Source organism: Zasmidium cellare, assembly GCF_010093935.1.
Source record: "Zasmidium cellare ATCC 36951 unplaced genomic scaffold M409scaffold_83, whole genome shotgun sequence".
Lineage (NCBI taxonomy): Eukaryota > Fungi > Ascomycota > Dothideomycetes > Mycosphaerellales > Mycosphaerellaceae > Zasmidium > Zasmidium cellare.
Genome location: NW_022987027.1, coordinates 22,570 through 41,214, shown reverse-complemented (window position 1 = coordinate 41,214; position 18,645 = coordinate 22,570). Strand labels below are relative to the sequence as shown.

The 18,645-nt window shown below is 50.9% G+C and overlaps 6 protein-coding genes across 6 annotated transcripts; 4 read left to right on the top strand and 2 right to left on the bottom strand.

Moving 5' to 3' along the window:
- Nucleotides 1-1,781: 1,781 nt before the first annotated feature.
- M409DRAFT_31020 (uncharacterized protein) lies at nt 1,782-2,570 on the top strand (the record flags this gene model as incomplete). Its single annotated transcript, XM_033810164.1, has 1 exon — nt 1,782-2,570. One exon carries the CDS (start codon nt 1,782-1,784, stop codon nt 2,568-2,570), a length of 789 nt encoding a protein of 262 aa, XP_033659378.1.
- A 1,626-nt stretch (nt 2,571-4,196) lies between these two features.
- On the bottom strand, nt 4,197-5,278 carry M409DRAFT_61622 (uncharacterized protein; the record flags this gene model as incomplete). Its single annotated transcript, XM_033814817.1, has 3 exons — nt 4,197-4,382; nt 4,431-4,608; nt 4,656-5,278. The coding sequence occupies 3 exons, from the start codon at nt 5,276-5,278 to the stop codon at nt 4,197-4,199; spliced, it is 987 nt and encodes a 328-aa protein (XP_033659377.1).
- Nucleotides 5,279-6,104: 826 nt separating this feature from the next.
- Nucleotides 6,105-7,117, top strand: M409DRAFT_31018 (uncharacterized protein; the record flags this gene model as incomplete). The annotated part of the gene is made up of 2 exons (XM_033810163.1): nt 6,105-7,045; nt 7,099-7,117. 2 exons carry the CDS (start codon nt 6,105-6,107, stop codon nt 7,115-7,117), a joined length of 960 nt encoding a protein of 319 aa, XP_033659376.1.
- A 2,369-nt stretch (nt 7,118-9,486) lies between these two features.
- Nucleotides 9,487-9,966, top strand: M409DRAFT_31017 (glycoside hydrolase family 43 protein; the record flags this gene model as incomplete). Its single annotated transcript, XM_033810162.1, has 1 exon — nt 9,487-9,966. The coding sequence occupies one exon, from the start codon at nt 9,487-9,489 to the stop codon at nt 9,964-9,966; it is 480 nt and encodes a 159-aa protein (XP_033659375.1).
- A 2,936-nt stretch (nt 9,967-12,902) lies between these two features.
- M409DRAFT_61619 (uncharacterized protein) lies at nt 12,903-14,806 on the top strand (the record flags this gene model as incomplete). The annotated part of the gene is made up of 4 exons (XM_033814816.1): nt 12,903-12,930; nt 13,110-13,971; nt 14,047-14,218; nt 14,441-14,806. The coding sequence occupies 4 exons, from the start codon at nt 12,903-12,905 to the stop codon at nt 14,804-14,806; spliced, it is 1,428 nt and encodes a 475-aa protein (XP_033659374.1).
- Nucleotides 14,807-16,511: 1,705 nt separating this feature from the next.
- Nucleotides 16,512-16,941, bottom strand: M409DRAFT_61618 (uncharacterized protein; the record flags this gene model as incomplete). Its single annotated transcript, XM_033814815.1, has 2 exons — nt 16,512-16,794; nt 16,865-16,941. The coding sequence occupies 2 exons, from the start codon at nt 16,939-16,941 to the stop codon at nt 16,512-16,514; spliced, it is 360 nt and encodes a 119-aa protein (XP_033659373.1).
- Between the last annotated feature and the right edge of the window lie 1,704 nt (nt 16,942-18,645).

Here is an 18,645-nt window from a genome sequence, read left to right as displayed (position 1 = left end):
AGCATTATGCCAGTCTCGTCCATGTTGTAGACATTTTCCTGTAGGATAGCCGGGTCCTGGAAAAGGTCTCCGGCAACCTTGAACCAGTGTGCTGCTTTATCGTAGATATCGTACCGATTCCAGTCCAAAGCGCTAGTCGTACTCGCCTTAAGCTCTGGGTGCCGTTTGTAGAACAGCTGAGCCCAATTCTTGCCAGGAGGACTGCTTGGCCTGTCCGCTGGGACCCGCCGGCGTGCAAGACTGAAGGCTATCGAACCTATGTACTTTACTCGGACTGGGCAGCCGAGGGCATCCTGATGCGCTAGAAACTTCACGACCGCTTTCTCTTCCCATGGGTATAGATATTGTTGGCTTTGGGCTTTCTCTTGAATCGACCGTCGACCGCGTGCACGATGCTGGAGGGTGGTTCGGGGTACATTGCTACGATCTGCGCGTGCACGAAATGAGATAGGTTGATCGGCGGAATTGTGTTCTGCCAGTGCCAGACTGGCTCTGTCCATGTTAGCCGACGATGTTGGAGTGTTGAAGGGAAGGAAGGGGGTTGACAAGGCAGGGCAGCTGCAGGTACCGGCGAAATGTGCCTAAGAATAGATCAGGGACAATGAAACGCGCCATGGACACTTCTAGAATCCGACTGTGCGCTACAATCACATTTGAAAGAAATCTGAAAGAGATCTGAAAGAAGGAAAGCGGCCAGCAATAATACCCGTTATTTTGGTATCCTGCTAGCGGCGAGCTAATGCACCCTAAACGATAATACGACCTGAAGGTACTCCTCCATCGGAGAAACTCTCGGATCGAACATTCCACGTGGAAAAAAGACTCCAAACTTCGCAAGCATTTTAATTGCTAGCTGAAGCTTCGTCTCAGCACACCGATATCTGACAACAAGCCTCTACCCGCAACCGATAAGGGGTAGAGCGAATGACAAACGAGTAGCAGGGGCAACGGATCAATCGATAGCAAAGTAAGGACTGCCGCTATTGTGTAATGCGACAGCGTGTAGATGTAGAAATGGCTAAAGAGTGTTACGGCAACAGAAACATACTTATATGCACGGTTGGGAGAACGTGAGAGGGTTCACAACGAGAATGTGGCTCGCTACGGCGGGCGGCTCGTGACGTGGGGATGGACGTTAGCTTTCAAAGGCTTTAATGTTGCTCCATATACAGTACTTGTGAGCGTGGACTACGCAGTTTGAGATATTCGATCGCAATTATTATCAGCTTTTTATGCCACCAACGGCAGTCTATGCTCTGGCGTCAATGGTCAGAATGAAACTTCTTAGCGAGGCACAGCAAAGAGAACACAATCTACGACTCCTCGTTGGTCACGCGAACTTACTCGATTCGCTGATACTAGCCCTTTACGAATCAGGCGCGTAAGAGGTGAGTCTCTGCACGCCCTCCGTGTAAGCAATATCACTGCTCGTAGATGGTGAAACTTACAACACGTGTAGTGGACGACAAGAAGACTCATATACCAATTCGCGGATTGCGCCAGATCAATGGTTCTCGTCCACAGGTGCAGTGGGCCTAGGAAGGAAACTCCTGAAGGGAAGAAGCGATGCAGTTTTCGAGCACTGTGTCGTGATTAGTGACCATAGTTCTGAAGAGAGTTATTCCCATTGAGCCCATAAGTTATCGTTTCGACCCCCGGGGCTATTGTATTTTCTACCCTGGCATTTCTTGGTCTCACTGACGTGAGTACAAATGTTATTGTGATGGATACGATGAACGGCCCGGAGAGTTTGCAACTTGGTCTCGCTGCTCGAAGAAATCATGTTTTGGACTTCTGCCGTTCTGACTGCAACCCTATCCTATGCTTATGCCTCTGAATTTATCCACCACGGGGACACCGCCTTTTTCGGCGCCACACCCCGAGCAGACGGCAAATCCATTGTCGAAAAGCTGTACGGGAGCTGCTCGCTGCATGACGTGAATGGCCCCGTCATTCAAACCAAGGAGCCTTGTGTGACTAGCCTGTTCCGTCATTTGATCGTTCAATTGGGTGCCAGCCCTTCGGGTTACAGTGTGGCAGCTGGGCGCGCTGGGTTTGGAAATGTTACGGTTTCGTCTGGCAGAAACTGGAGTGATGGTCATCCACTTCAACTTCCCACAAGTTTTCAGTACTACGAGTTCGATGGTAATGAGGTGGGCGGCTTGAAGATACAGGCTCACGAAAAGAATGGCACGGTAACGTCCGCCTTCGTCAAGGACTTGGAAGATTTTGCGGCCGCATTCACAGATCAAAGCTTTAACGGTAGCGACTCGTGGAGTTACCGTGTGTGCGATAATACAGGCCACCTTCTATTCTATGGCCGAATCGTCGCAGAGGAGTTCGACTTCGCTGAAGACATTGAGGATGTCCAGCTGCCCAGCTGTTTGGACATGGTGAAGACAAACCACAGCACTATCGCAGATGCTTCGTCAGTCGCCACTTTTACGTCTAGCCCTCCGACAACAACGCTACCTCCTTACGAGAACATCGATAGTGACTATATACGCAGCATTACAGGGAGTTCGTCGCGTCCCGAGGCTGAGACGTATTCGCTAGCAAATGAGCCGTGAGAGGAGATAAAGCTGCGTGGGCCTAATATTTCGAAGCGGACTTCACAAATGATTGTACTCAGCTGGGTTAGACCAGTCCCCTCTTATTTAGTCAAAACTGCAATATTTAGACATTTCTAAACGACATTTGTATTTACTCTAAATGTTATCAGAACAAGGGACGCGCGACTCAGTCATGTCCGCTACTAGCTTTCTGCATCTGCGCCGGCTGGTCGTAGCCCAATCATGCTAGAGTAGTCTATTACTTACCTCCTATGTAGGTGCCGCACAGCGCTAAGTTAGTTTAACTTAACTTACTTGATAAGTTCTAGTAAAGTCCAAATGCTGCGTTTTAGCTTCTTCATCTTCAGCATCTTTTTTCATTCGATGTCTAACATCCATCCGCTCGTCACAACCCAAGGTACTGCGAACTGATAAGACTATCGAGCTCTCACCAACGTCACACGGTTGAAGCCTGTGGGATGTGTGCGAAGGCAGACGACAAAGCACGATGTTGTTCTCAAAGCAGAACTCTAACAACTCGAGGGTCTCGTGCGTTCAAAGCCATCGCATATTAGTACACGTGGTTTGTGATTAGCTCGTTCCCTGGTCTGGGGGTCGAATACTGGCTTCAGCCACTGCGGACTGATATGAGTCGGTATAGCCGCTGTCTGAGTACGCATACTGCCGTCCCGGGGTGGGATGTGTGGTCCAATTTGATTCATGCGTGGATGCAGGCCATATCATGGGATTCAAATACCTACCGTCGGCGCTCACGCATTCGATTGAGGTAATCGTGGTCCGCTTCACACGTGCACCTCTGTAACCGCGTTCGCTGTCCCTACTTACGAGGACTTTGGCGGAGCCTAGCTTGGAAAGCATGATGCCAGTCTCGTCCATGTTGCAGACATTTTCTTGTAGGATAGTCGGGTCCAACGTTGAACCAGTGTGCTGCCTTATCGTAGATGTCGTAACGACTCTAGTCCAAAGCGCTAGTCGTACTCGTCTGAAGCTCTGGGTGCCGTTTGTAGAACAGCTGAGCCCAATTCTTGCCAGGAGGACTGCTTGGCCTGTCCGCCGGCACCCGCCGGCGTGCAAGACTGACGGCTAAGTTATCGATTCTATGTGCTTTACTCGGACTGGGTAGCCAAGAGCATCCTGATGCGCTAGGAACTTCACAACAGCTTTTTGAGGCTTGAAGGTTGTCTTTGACTACTGCCTTTGCAGCTATTAGCCTTCCTTTGACGAGCTGCTTCTTGTCTTGCAGCAGCTTGTTGTGCCTTTAACTGCTCTTCCTTTTGGGCTTCTCCTAGCATGAACGGAAGATGTTTTCGCCCAATAGCACTCAATGCTTCGAACCGAGAACGCTACAGTAAAGCGCCAGATATATGGCGCATGCCGATCTGTCCACGGAGTACTATTCAAAACGTTGCGAATGCTGTAATGGGCGTATTGAGCGATGTCTTTGCCGGGCAGGGAGGCGAACTGTATAGCCGCATCCTTTGACTTTGTGAAAGGCGTGGCACCATAGTCTCCGTCAGATCGATAAAAGCGCATGGAGTGTGCTGCTAACTTCGTGAAGGGCACGAAAAGCTTAGCGGGATTGCTCACGGTAACGTTAGAATTAATATTTATGCTCTTACAACGTTACAGGAACTTCGCATGTCGCAAACGGATCGCTACTAACATCGGCGTCTGTTGAAAATTGTGGTAGTTCTGAGCTTGTGATGGCATTGGGTCGCCCTTGAAAGCTGGCTCTCGCATAGCATCAAGCACGAGTCCGTTCCGAAAGAATGGATCCATGAGCGCCCAAAACGGCCGATGAAAGAACCACTGCGAATGTCAGATGTAAGTCCATCACATGTGTGGTGGTCAGCTTACCAGTGGCTCTGGCTGGCCTCGCACAGCTTCGCTCTTCGTTGGTGGGATGTTCAAATATTGTGGCACTTTGATGTAGGTGCTGAGTTGCTGCTTGCCAGTCTTCGGGTTCTCGAAGATCTCCATACCGCGGTGTCCCGCGGGTTTGGAGAAGGCAGGGTGAAGTTCTACTAGAACGATTCTACGAAAGTCAGTAAAGTCCATATACCAATGCACTGGGATTCGCACCGTCCTTCAGGCTTGAGCATCAGTGGCAAAGCCTTGGCTAGCGGCTCGATATCTGGCAATGACTTCACTGTCGTGCTGATCGTGACAATGTCATATGGTCTTCGCAGACCGTTAGCAAAGAGCGCAAAGGCTGGTAGGCGGCATACTGACTCCTTGTCTCGCATGTAATTCTCCATGATGGAGTAGTCCGTCAAGTCGATATAGTCGTAAGTGATCTGGCCAGAGAGATTTTGCCTCGTTGCTCGTTCTCTGCCTTTCTCAAGCATTGCCTGAGAATTGTCGAGTGCGGTCACGTGCGCGCCATGTTTTGCAAACATGCGTGCGACAATGCCGCTGCCAGCGCCCAGGTCCAGAACCCGCTCACCGGGTCGCCAATGCTCGAGTTTCTTGACCGGTCGCTCGTCCTCAGTCCGCAGACCGGCGAGCTCAGCGACTACAGGCAGGAGACACTGGTTGAACATGTCATTGCCGTCGGCGCCCTCGAGGCTTTGGAAGGTCTCCCATTGCTCGGCCATTTGCTCCCATGCCTCAAGGTTGTCTTTCTTGTACTGGGAATAGCCCTCGTTGGTGAGACCACTGTAGAGCTCCGGAACGTGGGTTTCATTGGAGTTGCGGCTCTTCATGGTGTTGGAATCGGATCCGGGGTGTGTCGGGCTAAGAGCGAGATTCTGGACAAGCTTCTTTATATTACTGCCGGTCGGACTTAGCCATGATCATGTTTCGGGCGGAAAGCTCCCGGCGCAAATCACAAGACGTGGCCGAGTAGAGCTCCACCTCATCTGCGCCATGACCTTTGTCGCTCAGGCACGATGACTCGTATCACTGGCTCTTTCGCGGCCTCGTGCTGACCCACTGCATAAAATAGTGGCTGTGGCTACCACCAAGTGCTAGCATTGTTGCCTCAACCTGATTAGCGCTGGTTGAGGCCGCCTGTACGTCCGAAGGCGTTCATTTGATCGAATGTGCGGCCGAAGAGGTTCCACATGTTATTCATTCCGACTCATCGGGAGGCAGTACAAGTCAAATGGACTCCACAATGCGCCCCTGCAGAGACCAGGAGCATCATAAGACCTCTTGCCTGACTAATTCCCTTGCAACCTGAGGCAATGTGAGGCAAATATGAGTCCGCGGCTGAGCATTGCCCCACCGGTCGGCTTTCGAGCCCCGTTGCGCCTTCTCTAGATTTCTAGAAGTTGGTAATTGTCTCTGCTTTCATGAAGGCTCCTCCATCTTCACTTCAACGCTGAACTGCCTCCAGAGAAGCTATTCCCGCATGCACGAAACCTGAAGGACACCATGTTCCTCCGCAGCAAAAAGCTGCTACTGAAGCGTCAAGATTTCGCCGAAACGGAGATTTAGTTCAGTGTTTTGCCGAAGGACACGAAAACGAGCAACATCTTCACAGAGGAGTACGACATCGACTGGAAGAGCCCAACGAACGCTTCGTGGATGAAGTGGGCGGACTTTCGGAAGCAGTTTCCCGCAAGCGTATCTTACAACGAAGTGCCAATGGAGTACAGAGCCGACGATTGCAACGAACAACTCGACCTTGCAGCATGCTGGGCACGAGAAAAGATGATTGTTACACACAAGAAAGCTTACGCCGAGCACCAGACTAGCAATGATGTATGTGCGTGCTTCAACCAGGGTATTCGTGCGTTCAAGGGGCTCGTGAACTATGCGAGCGCCTACCGCCGGTACATTCGCGAGGTCATTGACAACATGGTCCTAGACAAGGTCATGTATGCAGAGCTTCGACCAATGCTCATGGACAAGTCAAGACCAACCGACGAAGGTGTGAGCAAGCTCGGACACAACGAGCAGATGAAGATCGTCTGTGAAGGAACCGAGAAGAAGAAGCAGCAATACGGTGACCGATTCCCATTCGGGCTTAAAATTATCTACTGCACACCTCGAAGCATTCCACCGGCCAAGATGAAGTCAGAATTAGAACACGGCATCAAGTTGAAACAGGCATATCCTGACGTCGTCTGTGGTTTCGATCTGGTCGGAGCTGAAGACCGCCCAAACCACATTGGGCACTATGCTGATCTCCTGCTTGCATTCACGAAGACATGCGAGAGATTTAATATCAGCATACCGTTCATGTTGCATGCCGGTGAGACACTCCTGGATACGGGCGGGTTCATGCCACTGGAATCCGAAGCTCAGGCGGGCTTCCACAACCCGGACAACAGCAACCTCTATGATTCATTGCTCCTCGATGCCAGGCATATCGATCATGGCTATGCCTTACTGGAGCATCCGCAGCTGGTCAAGAAGTACGTGGATGCGAAGATCTGTCTGGAACTCTGCCCTATCTCGAATGAACTATTGGGTGTTTGTGGCAACGCAAGACAGCACATCTTCCCCGACCCGGCCTTGTACCGGTAAGTATCACGACGTACTGGCGCGTGCATTCTCGTACTGACAACCACAAAAGAGGACCTGGTTGTGACTAGATCCGCTAGTTCGAAGCAGATGAAGTAATTCTAAGCCAGCGCTGAGCACATCCTCCGATACCTGACAAGTCCAAGGCTTTCTTTGAGTCTCCAGTCACTATATATCATCGTTGTTATTATAAATGCATGTGACGTCCCTTGTCATAGTGTAGTCCACCTCGATCCGTTCCACATGCTCCACCGGTCGTTCGTCCAAATTCGCTCATTCGCTGGTGCTTCTCTTTGCGACCGACCCCATTGCTTTTTTTCGATTCGGTGATAGAGCGGCCCGGAACTGTCGTAGTACCAATAAAAATCTGAAGACGAGGCACCAGTGCTAGTTCCCGCTTGTGGCAGTGATGGTTGTGATGATGAAGATGGTACGAAATTGCCGAACTCCAGAGCAGTGTCTTCAAGATACGCTGCGCATCTACCATCGTCTTGTATGATGCCAACTACGGTTCCCTTAGCAGCTGGATGGTCCAGACGTCTTGGATTATGCACTTCATAATGTGCAGGTTCATTTGGTAATCCGTGCTTCCGGAAAGCTCTGGTAGCAATTTCGCGATGATGGTCAAGCGGAGTTTCGTCATCCATTCGAGCGAAGATGCTCCAAGAGACAGAATCGCCGTTGAAAAGGTCGCGATTCTTCTTGAAAAGACGGATCACTTCCTGCAATTTGTCTCGGAAATGCTCCAGGCCGGTTTGGCTTGTGTTCGCTCCAGCTTCTGGTGGATATGGTGCAATATGGGCCAATATTATACCTTTCCCCACAACTAAAATAGCGGAACATCCATTGGGTTCCCTTGTACCAATGGCTCTTTTTGTAGAGCCGGGTTTGAGCAACGCAACTTCGTTCATCTCGACGACTTCAAGCGCATTGCGAGCGTAGAGGCGTGTGAAAAGTGGTTGGCCCGCCATTTGTTGTTCAGAAGGGTAAACAGGTCAAGATGCAACCGGTGACCCCGAAGCTCAATTTATGGACGTTAAATGCTACAGTTAGCGGAGCGACGGTGCTTCGTTTGCTAACTTTATTAGAATGAGTCACAAGCAGCCCGGAGGCGGACAGCGATCGCCCGGCCCAATGAGAATGCATGAGACCACGCTATCATTGCATACGGATCAAGATCCCGATTCCGAGCAGCATGTGACGTGATATGCTTCCGCTTCGATTTGTCCACATCCACATTCGTTCTTAATCTCAATCTCACACTCCCTCTGCACGATGGCTCAGTTTTTCCCCCCAGACCAATTTGACTCCCTGGAATACGAAGTTGCTACGGGTGACATAGACATCGTCCAGGAGCGAGTAGAGCGAATACTAAGGCAAGAGAAGTCTATCTCCAAGTGTTCTTGGCTTCTCAAGGTCGCAATCACTTGCAATCACACAACAGTACTGCAGTATCTGTTGGACCAACACGTTCAACCATCGCCAGAAGCAATTATAGAAGCAGTCACGAAGAAGAACTATCGGGCGATCGAACTGCTGTTCTTCCATGGGTGGGACATCAACAAGGCACTAGGCCCCACTCAGCCGCCTGTTCTTAGGTACGTCGACCTTCAGTCAGAGCCTGGATAGTGATTGACTAGTGATCAGTATGAGCGTCCATGACATGAAGATGGCCACGTGGCTTCTTGACAAGGGAGCAGATCCAAATGCAAGCTGCGATGTGGAGTGTACAAGCCTGTCAATGGCTGTGCAAACGGCAGAGTACGACATGATCAATCTGCTACTCGGAAGAGGTGGTGATCTCCAACGAGGCAGTCTCATGCACTATGCAGTCTGGAGAAGACCCGTCGACCTCAACCTAGTATACAACCTTGCTCAACTCGGAACACCTTGCGACGATGTGATCTTCCAGGATCAGAAGTCTATCCGACTAAGAGGACACTTCCAGCTTGGCACACCATTACACGAAGTCTGCCAAGGTAATGTAGTGGTCGCTCGCCCTCAAGACACCATTTCTGTTGCCAGTATTCTACTCACTCATGGAGCAAATCCGGACAAGCGAAAACTTCAGCATGGCCGTACAGCAGGACTGACACCTCGTGAAATCACGTCGCAGAAGGCAGATTATAGCATGCTTCAGCTTTTCGACATCCCTATAGGGCTGCAACGAGACTCAATGCTTCCACAGAGATAGTATAATTTCAGCCTGGTCGCTGACGCCGAAAGTTGCAGCTCACTATACGATGTATAATCACTTGTCTCGTTGCTAAGTATATTTGGTCTCAATTCCCACCCCGCAGCTGTTATATTCTATTACGTGATTTCATCTCTGAACTTATTGTAGTGCACGCCGGCACTGGCAGTGTCACACGACCAAGCTGTCTCGCCTCGGAGTGCGTTTCGGCACGTGGAGATAGTCTACCTCTACTCCGTCTCCCAAATGGGCTCCATGAACTCCGACATAGGCGTCGCCACCTCCACCGCCATGGAGCCCGGCTCCTGGACCGGCCACGGCAGCATCGGCCTGCCCAAAGACTCGCGCTACAACAAAATCGACGCAAACCTCTACTTCCCCTCCGGCGCCTCCACCCCGAGCCTCAACTTCGGCTCCTTCTGGCAAAACATCTTCCAAGCACCCATGTCCAACCCCCCACTCACCGTCCCCTTTGCAACCATCACGCACCTCGCGCAAAATACCACCGTCCGCCCCACCGGCCTCGTCACCGGCTCCATGGAAGGTGCCTATCAATTCTCCTGGGAAGGCTACACATACCTGTCCCTCTCCTCGGGAAACTGCTGCAGCGAGCCCGCCAACGACACCAACCCCTACCAGTCCCTCGCCCCACCCGGCGAAGAGTATCATATCATGGTCTGTCGCTCAGCGCAGGCATCAGGCGGGATCGTAGACCAGCAGGGATAACGGGTAACGGCGGCACGATGGTGCTAGAGAGTCATGGGGACGTCTATGCACCGGGCGGTCAGGGCGTTATGTTTGATCCCATCTCAACCCGCCGGTTGTGTATTATCACTAAGTGCGACCGAGCGTGTCGTATGCGTATAATGACTTTTTCTTTGGGTGGAATAAGCTGAATGCTTGGCTGTTGGTGGCTTGAACAGGGTAGTACATTATATGTAATAATTTAGTGTAGATTATTCTATTATTTACTACAAAGGCTACTATTTTGCATCCTTTCCGACAGCGACACCATCTACTCGTCTTGGAGTCCCTCCAAACCTTACAGTACAAACAGCCTCTCTTAATATTAATCGATGTCCTTGGGAATCGAGAAGCTAGTGACGCAGTAGAAAAGCGAGTAAGTTGAACCGCGATCTAAGATGTAGGCAACCCTAACGCTAATCACGAATCGGATCATAGACCATAGACAATGCTATTCTGCCACTTTGACCCTTGATGTAGCCGGCTCAGAATACTAGCTGGCTCACCTTTTTGAAAGAGAAGAAAATATGTATAGACTACTTTAACGGAATCGGGTTTTCACATATCCTGCGCTACCCTACTTAACTTCCGGCATTCGAACAGAAGAAGCCGTCCGAACGAACACCGCAGGGGCAAGTGTAGATTATAGCAGTGTACTGCAGCAACGTGGTCTCATATATACTTAAACGAGTCATGAGATATGGGGTTGTTAGAGTAGGTCACGATGAATTGCATAGAAGATGAGGAGGAAAGTCGCCTGCCGGCGCGTTCCTCCTAGCTTCCCCGGGGTTAAGACCTAGAACAAGTTAAGAGAAAACGAAAATTGGGAAAAAGGACTGTCATCACCAAAGCAGCAACTTGCTAACTTCTGTTCGCATTTCCGTGGGTTGATATCGCAAACCCATCGCGGTAAACGGACAAGGGAAATGTCCGCAAGTATTGGCCCGCTTGTGCTGTCGTCCCCGACCAACAATTATACCTGGTCACCATCGACTTCGGGAGACATCAGCAAGTCTTCTGTATCCGCATGTGCACCGCTCCCGATCACCTTTTCTAACGGTCTAGAGGTTGATGTGCTTGTTTACGTCACCGGCATAGCATCGAATGGGCAACATGCGTTCATTACAGTGAACAACAGCCTGTGGCAGCCGACCAATGCCCCAATCGACGACGGATCAGTCACCCATATCGTTCAAGCAAATAGAACCCATGCCCTGGAGGTCCCTGGATGTCTTAGCAGCGGTCGACTGTGGCTGTCGGACAGCGGCATGTTGGATTTCGGATACGCTGCTGGCAGTCTCGTAGAGCCGAGCTTTGCCACTCACAAGAATATGAGCTTTACTTACTTGGAGTTCTCTAACACCCCGTCTGGTCTGGTTGCCAATCCAACATATGTCGATGCGGTGTCCAGACTGCGCGTTTCATTTGATATTAAGACTGCTGCGGAAAGCGGCGGCTCCTATTATTACCCAGGAATGAAAGCAGGGGCGCTAGAAGGGATTTGTGCAGGCCTGATCAGGCAATCTACATTAGATGGCCGGCCATGGGGAAGCATGTGTGCTAAAGGCACTGATGCGAATGCCTCGTGGCTACGCGCGTACTCTCCCAATAGCTATATCGCGTTTATAGATGAGGGGGCCTTCGATGAATACTTTGCTGAGACAGTAGCCAACGTCTGGAGTCGTTTCAGGTCGAGCGAGTCGCTTGTGGTAGAGATTGATAGCGCCGGCGATGTTGTGTGCGCTATTGACGAAGGGACCAGCCTCCTGCACTGTCCGGACACTGGTCTGCTCTTCAAGCAGCCGACAGCCCGGGACATATTTTCCTGCGTCAGTGGGCCTTTCGCTAGCACGAACAATAGCACCCGTAACAGCGTTGCGACCGCGCTAGCGGCGGCCTTCAATCGCGGCACTCTACTGTTGCCGGCAGGGCGACATCAGCCTGGTGTCTGCGCTCGTGATTTTTATCCTACGAACACCACCTCTGCTTTCAACTGGTATAGCAAGCTGGTACACGAATGGCAAGAAGACGGTAGAGGGTATGCTTTCCCGTATGATGATGTTGTAGGGTGCAATGGCAGCGATCCCTCGGCGTCCTTTAAAGCGGCTGGGGCGTCTATGAAAATTTGGGTCCGATGATAGGAATACGCGGACGGCTTCCTTCCGATACTAAATTACCCGGACTGGGTAAGATTACTGCTCAACTATTGAGATAACCCAGGTTCTTGTCTCTGCAATCCTATTCGCCAATAGTTTCGTCTAGGATTCATTCTGTCGTACACCTGCGCCTCGTACAACTGTCTCTAGTACTGCATGCCTTTCACTTCTAGCCGCCACCGCCAAGACTGTAATCGATTGAGTGAACTGTTTCTGGCGACTTGAAGAACAGTAGATCCAGATGAACTGACTCAATCAACATTGACAAAGCTCGCGGCAAGCACACAGAGCGGTGGGATACGCAATGGCTAACGTTTCTCACCAGAGAAGGCCAGTCTGCGCCATAAATTTTGTGCATCTTGAATACATGGAGCATTCGGCTTTGCGACCGCTCTCAACCCACAAAGCGATGAGCCGATCGCGAAGATGCGATAGCTTGTCCCAGCCTTGACCCAGATTCGGTCTGTGCCGGCCAATCTACGTACGTTGCACTAATATATCGCCTACTCCGGGTTAGTACAGGAAGACCTCCAAACTCGGCTCGGTTCTGCGAGCAGCCAACTTGGGCTTGCGGTCGATGCTCAGGCCTAGATCCCGGTGACAGAATGCCCGATCTTTATTCTGTTTGTCCCAGATCGTACACGGTTTTTCCTCTGGCGGCCGTTCCATCAAACCACGATCACTCTTTTTCCTCGAGCCGAGAGCGTATGTGCGCAGTAGACAGTTGTCTATGCGCCAGTCACAGTCAACATTACCTTCGCCATGGCGTCGACCGTATCATTGGAATGCCGTATGTTCATGTTCACGAATGGCAGCCTCGTCACCTTGTCCCCAGCTTATCCGTTCAAGGTCCCCAGGAGGCCACACATGTTGAAGACCTGGCGCTCACGACTGGCTCTCCGTCTCTATCCCAGCCACGAGGTCTACCCGGACTAATACTGAACTCTGGAAGCTACTGTGTGAATCAAGAACTACCGGTGGCGCCCACGCTGCCGACGTCAATGGGCTTGATGTCGACTGACCCGATGCTTTGTGATTCCACACCGACTCCGTCTCCAATGCGATGGTTTCCATCACGCAAACTGCGTGCCCCCAATCTCCCAGGTGCACTTAGTGGGTCGCAAGATGGTTGTTTTCCGATATCTGCTCAATCGACTTCCTGTCCTCTTGACACGAACGATTTAGGGCACAAGACGTGCCAAGATGAGACGAAGTCGGCTGGCTGCTCTTCTGCTGAGCATTGGGATGTTCAGGATATGGGTGTGAACCACTACCGAGATGTCATTGACTCAGATTGGCTCATCGCTGGCACAGCGACGACGCCTACGCCACCGGACGGCGGAGATCTTTGGCGACGTATGAGCAGCAAACCATCAGATTTCATGCCGGATTTCGGAACAGAGCTCTTCTTGTTCAACGACACGAACTTGGGCGAAGAGCAGCTGGCGTGCGCTGACTTCCCACCACTACCTGAGCTCTACGCCCTCGAGAACCCTGCTAAAACGTCAGACCGTAAGAGCAAGGCAGATCAGGCAAAGGGAGACAAGAAGTTCGCTTGCAATCAATGTGAGAGCAGGTTCTGTCGACCCAGTCACTTGCAGCGTCACAGACAGTCGAAGCACACTCGTAAAAAACCCTACCACTGCTCGGACTGCAGCAAATGGTTTTCTCGTAAAGACAATCTAGTACAGCATCGGAGGTCACACTGCAAGCGGACTCAACCTCGCAAACGTGATCCATGTATGTCTATGAATGGTGGAGCTGCTGGCATACTGATCATGCCAAGGCCGGAACCATGGCTACTCACATGCCCCATCCATGATGCATTGTGGTAAGCTGCTATTGCTAAAGTTTACAAATCGGACTATACAATAGACTATTTGAACTGCCTGTACTTTCTCTTTAGTTGCGCCACAATTCTCTACAGGAGAACTTTTTCCGTCTTCCAACGATCTGTGGCTAATTACAGTTTCCGCTTCGTCCAAACCACCTTGGCGATGGAGCTAACGACGTATGGACTATGTTCATCCTGGTGCAGGAGTGACTGTTGTCCGCGCGCAGCTCGGCACAGGTTGCAGGTCTGAGTTAGGGTATCTTTCTTCGAGCTTGTTAGATTATTAGCTGAACCACTTCCTTTCTCCGTTTACCGCGATGGGCAGTCCTTCGCCGTCTCCCTCGCAATTACGTTATATTCCCATGATCATGCCCGAGCTTCAAGACCCCGATGCGAGCCCTGGACAAAAAGTTTTGATGATTGCAACGTCAACGCAGTTCTGTTTGCTAGAACCTATATTATCTAGCATTGTCACCCTTTATCGCGATACCCAGGCCCTCTCTTCGGTCGATTGACGCAGTGGTACGACGTCTGTCATGCATACGTGGGCGACAAATATATCAACTACTATCAGCTACATCAGGAACATGGAACTATCGTTCGATTTTCGCCCAATTCACTTTCGATCAACGATCCAGCGGCTCTGAAAGCGATTTACGCCCGCGGGTCCAACCTGACGCGCACCAACCTCAGAAGCGCAGGATCGTGGGGCGGAACTCAAGGTCCAGATCGAGGAACATCGAGCCCACCTCGCACGCCTAGAGAACGAAATGCAGACCCTGTGGCAACAGCAAGATTAGCTCATGCGCTAACTGGGGCAGTAGCGGGTTGAGAAGGTGGATCTGGTAGCTGCAGATGCTCGCCTTGCAATTTGAGCAAGGTCCCTGGGCCAGGCTTTTTCGGAACCTGTTCTTGGGACAGCATTTTGCCCACGTCGGCATCTTTGTCGATCGATTCAGGTTTGCGGCGAATCTCCACGACCTTCTTAATGTCCGTCAGATCAGCTGGGGCTGCTCAGTCACCATGGCACGATGGTGCAACTGGCTAGTTTTGACATGGGCGATCTCGTCTTCGGCCGCCACTCGTTCGGCACGATGGGCGAGAAGTTCGAAAAGATCCTGCCTGGCCTTTTCTTGACCGGTGCAAATACCTCGCCTTCGGCCAGAAGCAGGCCAACGAGTGTATCGCAGTGGCAGACAAGGAATCAGACTCGATGAAACCGACACGCCGACATACCTTCACATTCTTTCTCCATGCAAAGGATTCCGATAACTACAAGCGATATCATGCCGAAAAAAGAGCTCTGGATGGGAGGTAACACGTTAATTGTGGCTAGGTCAGACACAGCTTCTACGCATAATCGTCATGCCATGACGAGGGTCAAACACGAAGTACGATCCAAGTTCAAATTAGAGCGCCGATGCAGTCGTGCAAATCCCTTCGGGGTTGTATAGATTACACCACGAGGATGACGCCTGCAGTTGGCGGTATTCTGTCTCGACGAGTCCTCGAGGGCGGTCTGGCTATTCCTGCCCTTGGCTTCGATTTCCTCGCCGGCATCAAAGTTGGCGTTCCCATCTACACAATAAACCACTACTCGCATACGATACTCGGGACAAAAGTTGATTATGAGGGGTGGAGCGGACGAGGGTCTGGGCTGAACAGCTGAAGGTATGTAGTTTGGTCCAGATGAGACATGGAGTCACCGCGACAAGATAACCACGGTTTATCACTTTGAACTGTGGCGGTGGAGGCCAGTAATATGGAAAGCAATGAGTTCCCCTCAATTTTCGCGAGAAACGGTCTGGACGTAGGATCATCATTGGACTGTAAATCTACTACGACGCAGTTTTGACCTTTGGCCAACAGTGAGGATGGGGAGAAAGAACGAAGAATACGAACTGAAGAAGGAGGTTGTTAGGAAAGCATTCTGGGATGGGGTCATTGATTTTGTCGTGAGCCCACGCACCTTCGATCCGGAGTACTGGATGTCTTAAGGCGCACTCGCAAGACCACAATGATCTGAAAATGCTCTTTCACCCATTCTCAATTCGCAGTACTGCTTCCATTAGTAAACCGTTGGTATACATCAAAATCAGCATAGCGATTGCCAGAGTGCTCTGGGCGTATGACATTCGGCTCGCTGTGGAACAGTCTATGAGTACATCCTTTCGTCGGCAAGAATATCGAGCTTGAAAGGCGACGGCGGAATGAATATCAGCTGCAAGATTGGTTCTTGAGTCGGACCGAAGGACTCTAGGTGATGGGAAGAAGGGAAGAGCGGCGCGACACGATCAAGACCGATTCTTGAATCATGTTTGTGCGCACCATGACCTCGACGCCTGAACACCCACTTTTATCCTCCTCTTGCATCATATAATGCTCGATACGGCGTAGAGAGGAGAAGCATTTTGCAAGGTCTTTTACAGTATTGATACTATGAGTTATGCTGGTTCAGAAGGCGTCACGAAGATGTACAGTCTAGGTCATGCCTCCGACGTCGACTGGAGTCGAATTTCTGATCTCGAGAGTCTCCTTTAGCAGGGAAATCCGCACAAAATGTGGCGCAAATCATTCTTATAGTGATCGGTGACACAATCGTCAGATGTTGTGCCCCAAGCAGCATATTTGAAAGATACGGCGGCGCCATCAGACGATCCAGGAGTCATCTCGAACATGTAGGGTAGTTCGCTTGCCACGCTAATAGTATCGCCGGCGTTCACATGGGATCCACTGACGCCTCCAATTGGCGATCCTCGCCAGTCCGTGATTGTAATGTTGAAGGTGAATCCCGTGTGTTGGACCACATGCGAGCCACATCTGACAGTACAGCAGTCAGCGTTCTGTATTTACGGAGTGTACCCGACGAAGGTGGGCGACCACCACTTACTGGTCTGCAGAAGACACCTTCGCAAACGCCAGTGCTTGAATCGCAATACAGATTGGAGGAAGCTTCCCGAATCGCATTATGTAAACCTGCAAAGCGGATTCAATCGTCGAGTTTGCAAAGTTGCAGGCTGAAAAGTGACCGTGGCAGGTATTAATATTACTTTCCTGTACCACTCCAAGAGTAGTCGAAGCCTCCCTAGATTGACGAGACTTGCCCTCGGAACCGTGAGAAAGTTGCCGTCTCATAAGTTCTAGACTAGGGGGCAGTTCTGCACCTGACACCTGGCTTGGCCAAGCACGGACCCTGACCAAGAACTGGGCGCAAGTGGACTGTACCCAGCGTTTCATAAGCTGATGTGATGATCCAAGTAACAATTCATGCAAAACAGCCTCAAGCCACTAATTTCACTCTACGCAGTGTGTTTGATACGAAAGCGCTGCCTGCCGCCTGCGTCCAGTCTTTGCACATAAGAGCTTACTGGCGTCCTCTACGACATTACCTGCCCTACTGCTTGAACTTGGCTATTGTCTAGACGATGGTGGTAGCTTCGCGTACATGGGCTGCGTAACAAGGGTCGCGAACAAGGGTCGCGATGATCGTTGATAGGGGGTTGGCTACGGATCTCTCGCTGCAAGAGGCTTGATAGACGATTCTTTGAGACCGCGATGCAGATACTGCCTCTCTCCGGTCGACTGCAGGCCGACTGTTCAGAAACCACGTGACCGTTCCGCTCTAAGGCCACTCACATCACCAATCGTCATAGAACATGTGTTCGACAAAGGGGTTTAGGAGCGTCTGCAGTTACCTAGCTCTTTCATCAGGCAGCGTCTACTTCGGAAAGGACCTCCACAAAGTGGAAGGGTGGGTCGGTTGATTCGGCTGAATCGGCTCCGTCCAAAGGCCTGTGCACTTTATGCACTAGGGCGAAAGCGGAGATTCTCAACCTCACCTTGCAAGCTCTACTTTTCCGTCGAAGACTACCAGGGATATTTGCCTATGCGGACTAAGTTAGAGATATGTAAATGTTTGGATGGAGTATTAGACCGACCGCCTGGCTTTGTACGCAAGGAGTTGTGCAATGGCGCTATGGTTCAAATCAAGCCGAGCTACGGAATACCTCCAAGATGAATCCGCTGCTTTAATAACCGAACTTGAATGGACCGTCCACCATGTGCATGATGCTTAAGAGCGGTGCGGATTAAGACAGGCGGTTTGGCGGAGTTTGTTTCTGCCAGTGCCCGACTTGCTCTGTTAGCTGGCGAAGAAAGGAAGAGGGTGAGAACGAAGGGCAGATGCAGGAGAGTACACTCTTTACGATCGGAGTTGTTGACGGACGAGCATCCGACTTCGTCAAACAAATTGATTTCGTACCGTATTGAGGGCTCTATGGATCGGAGCCAAGAAGATGTTTTATCTGCCAATTCGCATGCTGAAGTTCAGGAGATGCCCGCATGTCTAGACTACAGTACCATCTCGCAGCAAACAAAGCATTTGAATTCTCACTCTCCATATGTGATGAGGCGACGCTATCGTTGTGCTCACAGAGAGACAATGCGACACGTCCTTCCAACCTTCTAGAAGCTCCAGAGAAAGCGCGCCACAACGCCAATTCGAACGCCAGTCTCTGAGCTACCACTTTGCATCCTTTTCGACAACAGCACCATCTACTCGTCTCATAATCTCTCCAAACTTTACATACAGCTTCTCTAGATGTCGATCGATGTCGATCGATGTCCATGTCAATCGAGAAGCTGGTGACGTATCAGAGTGGAGAGTGAACC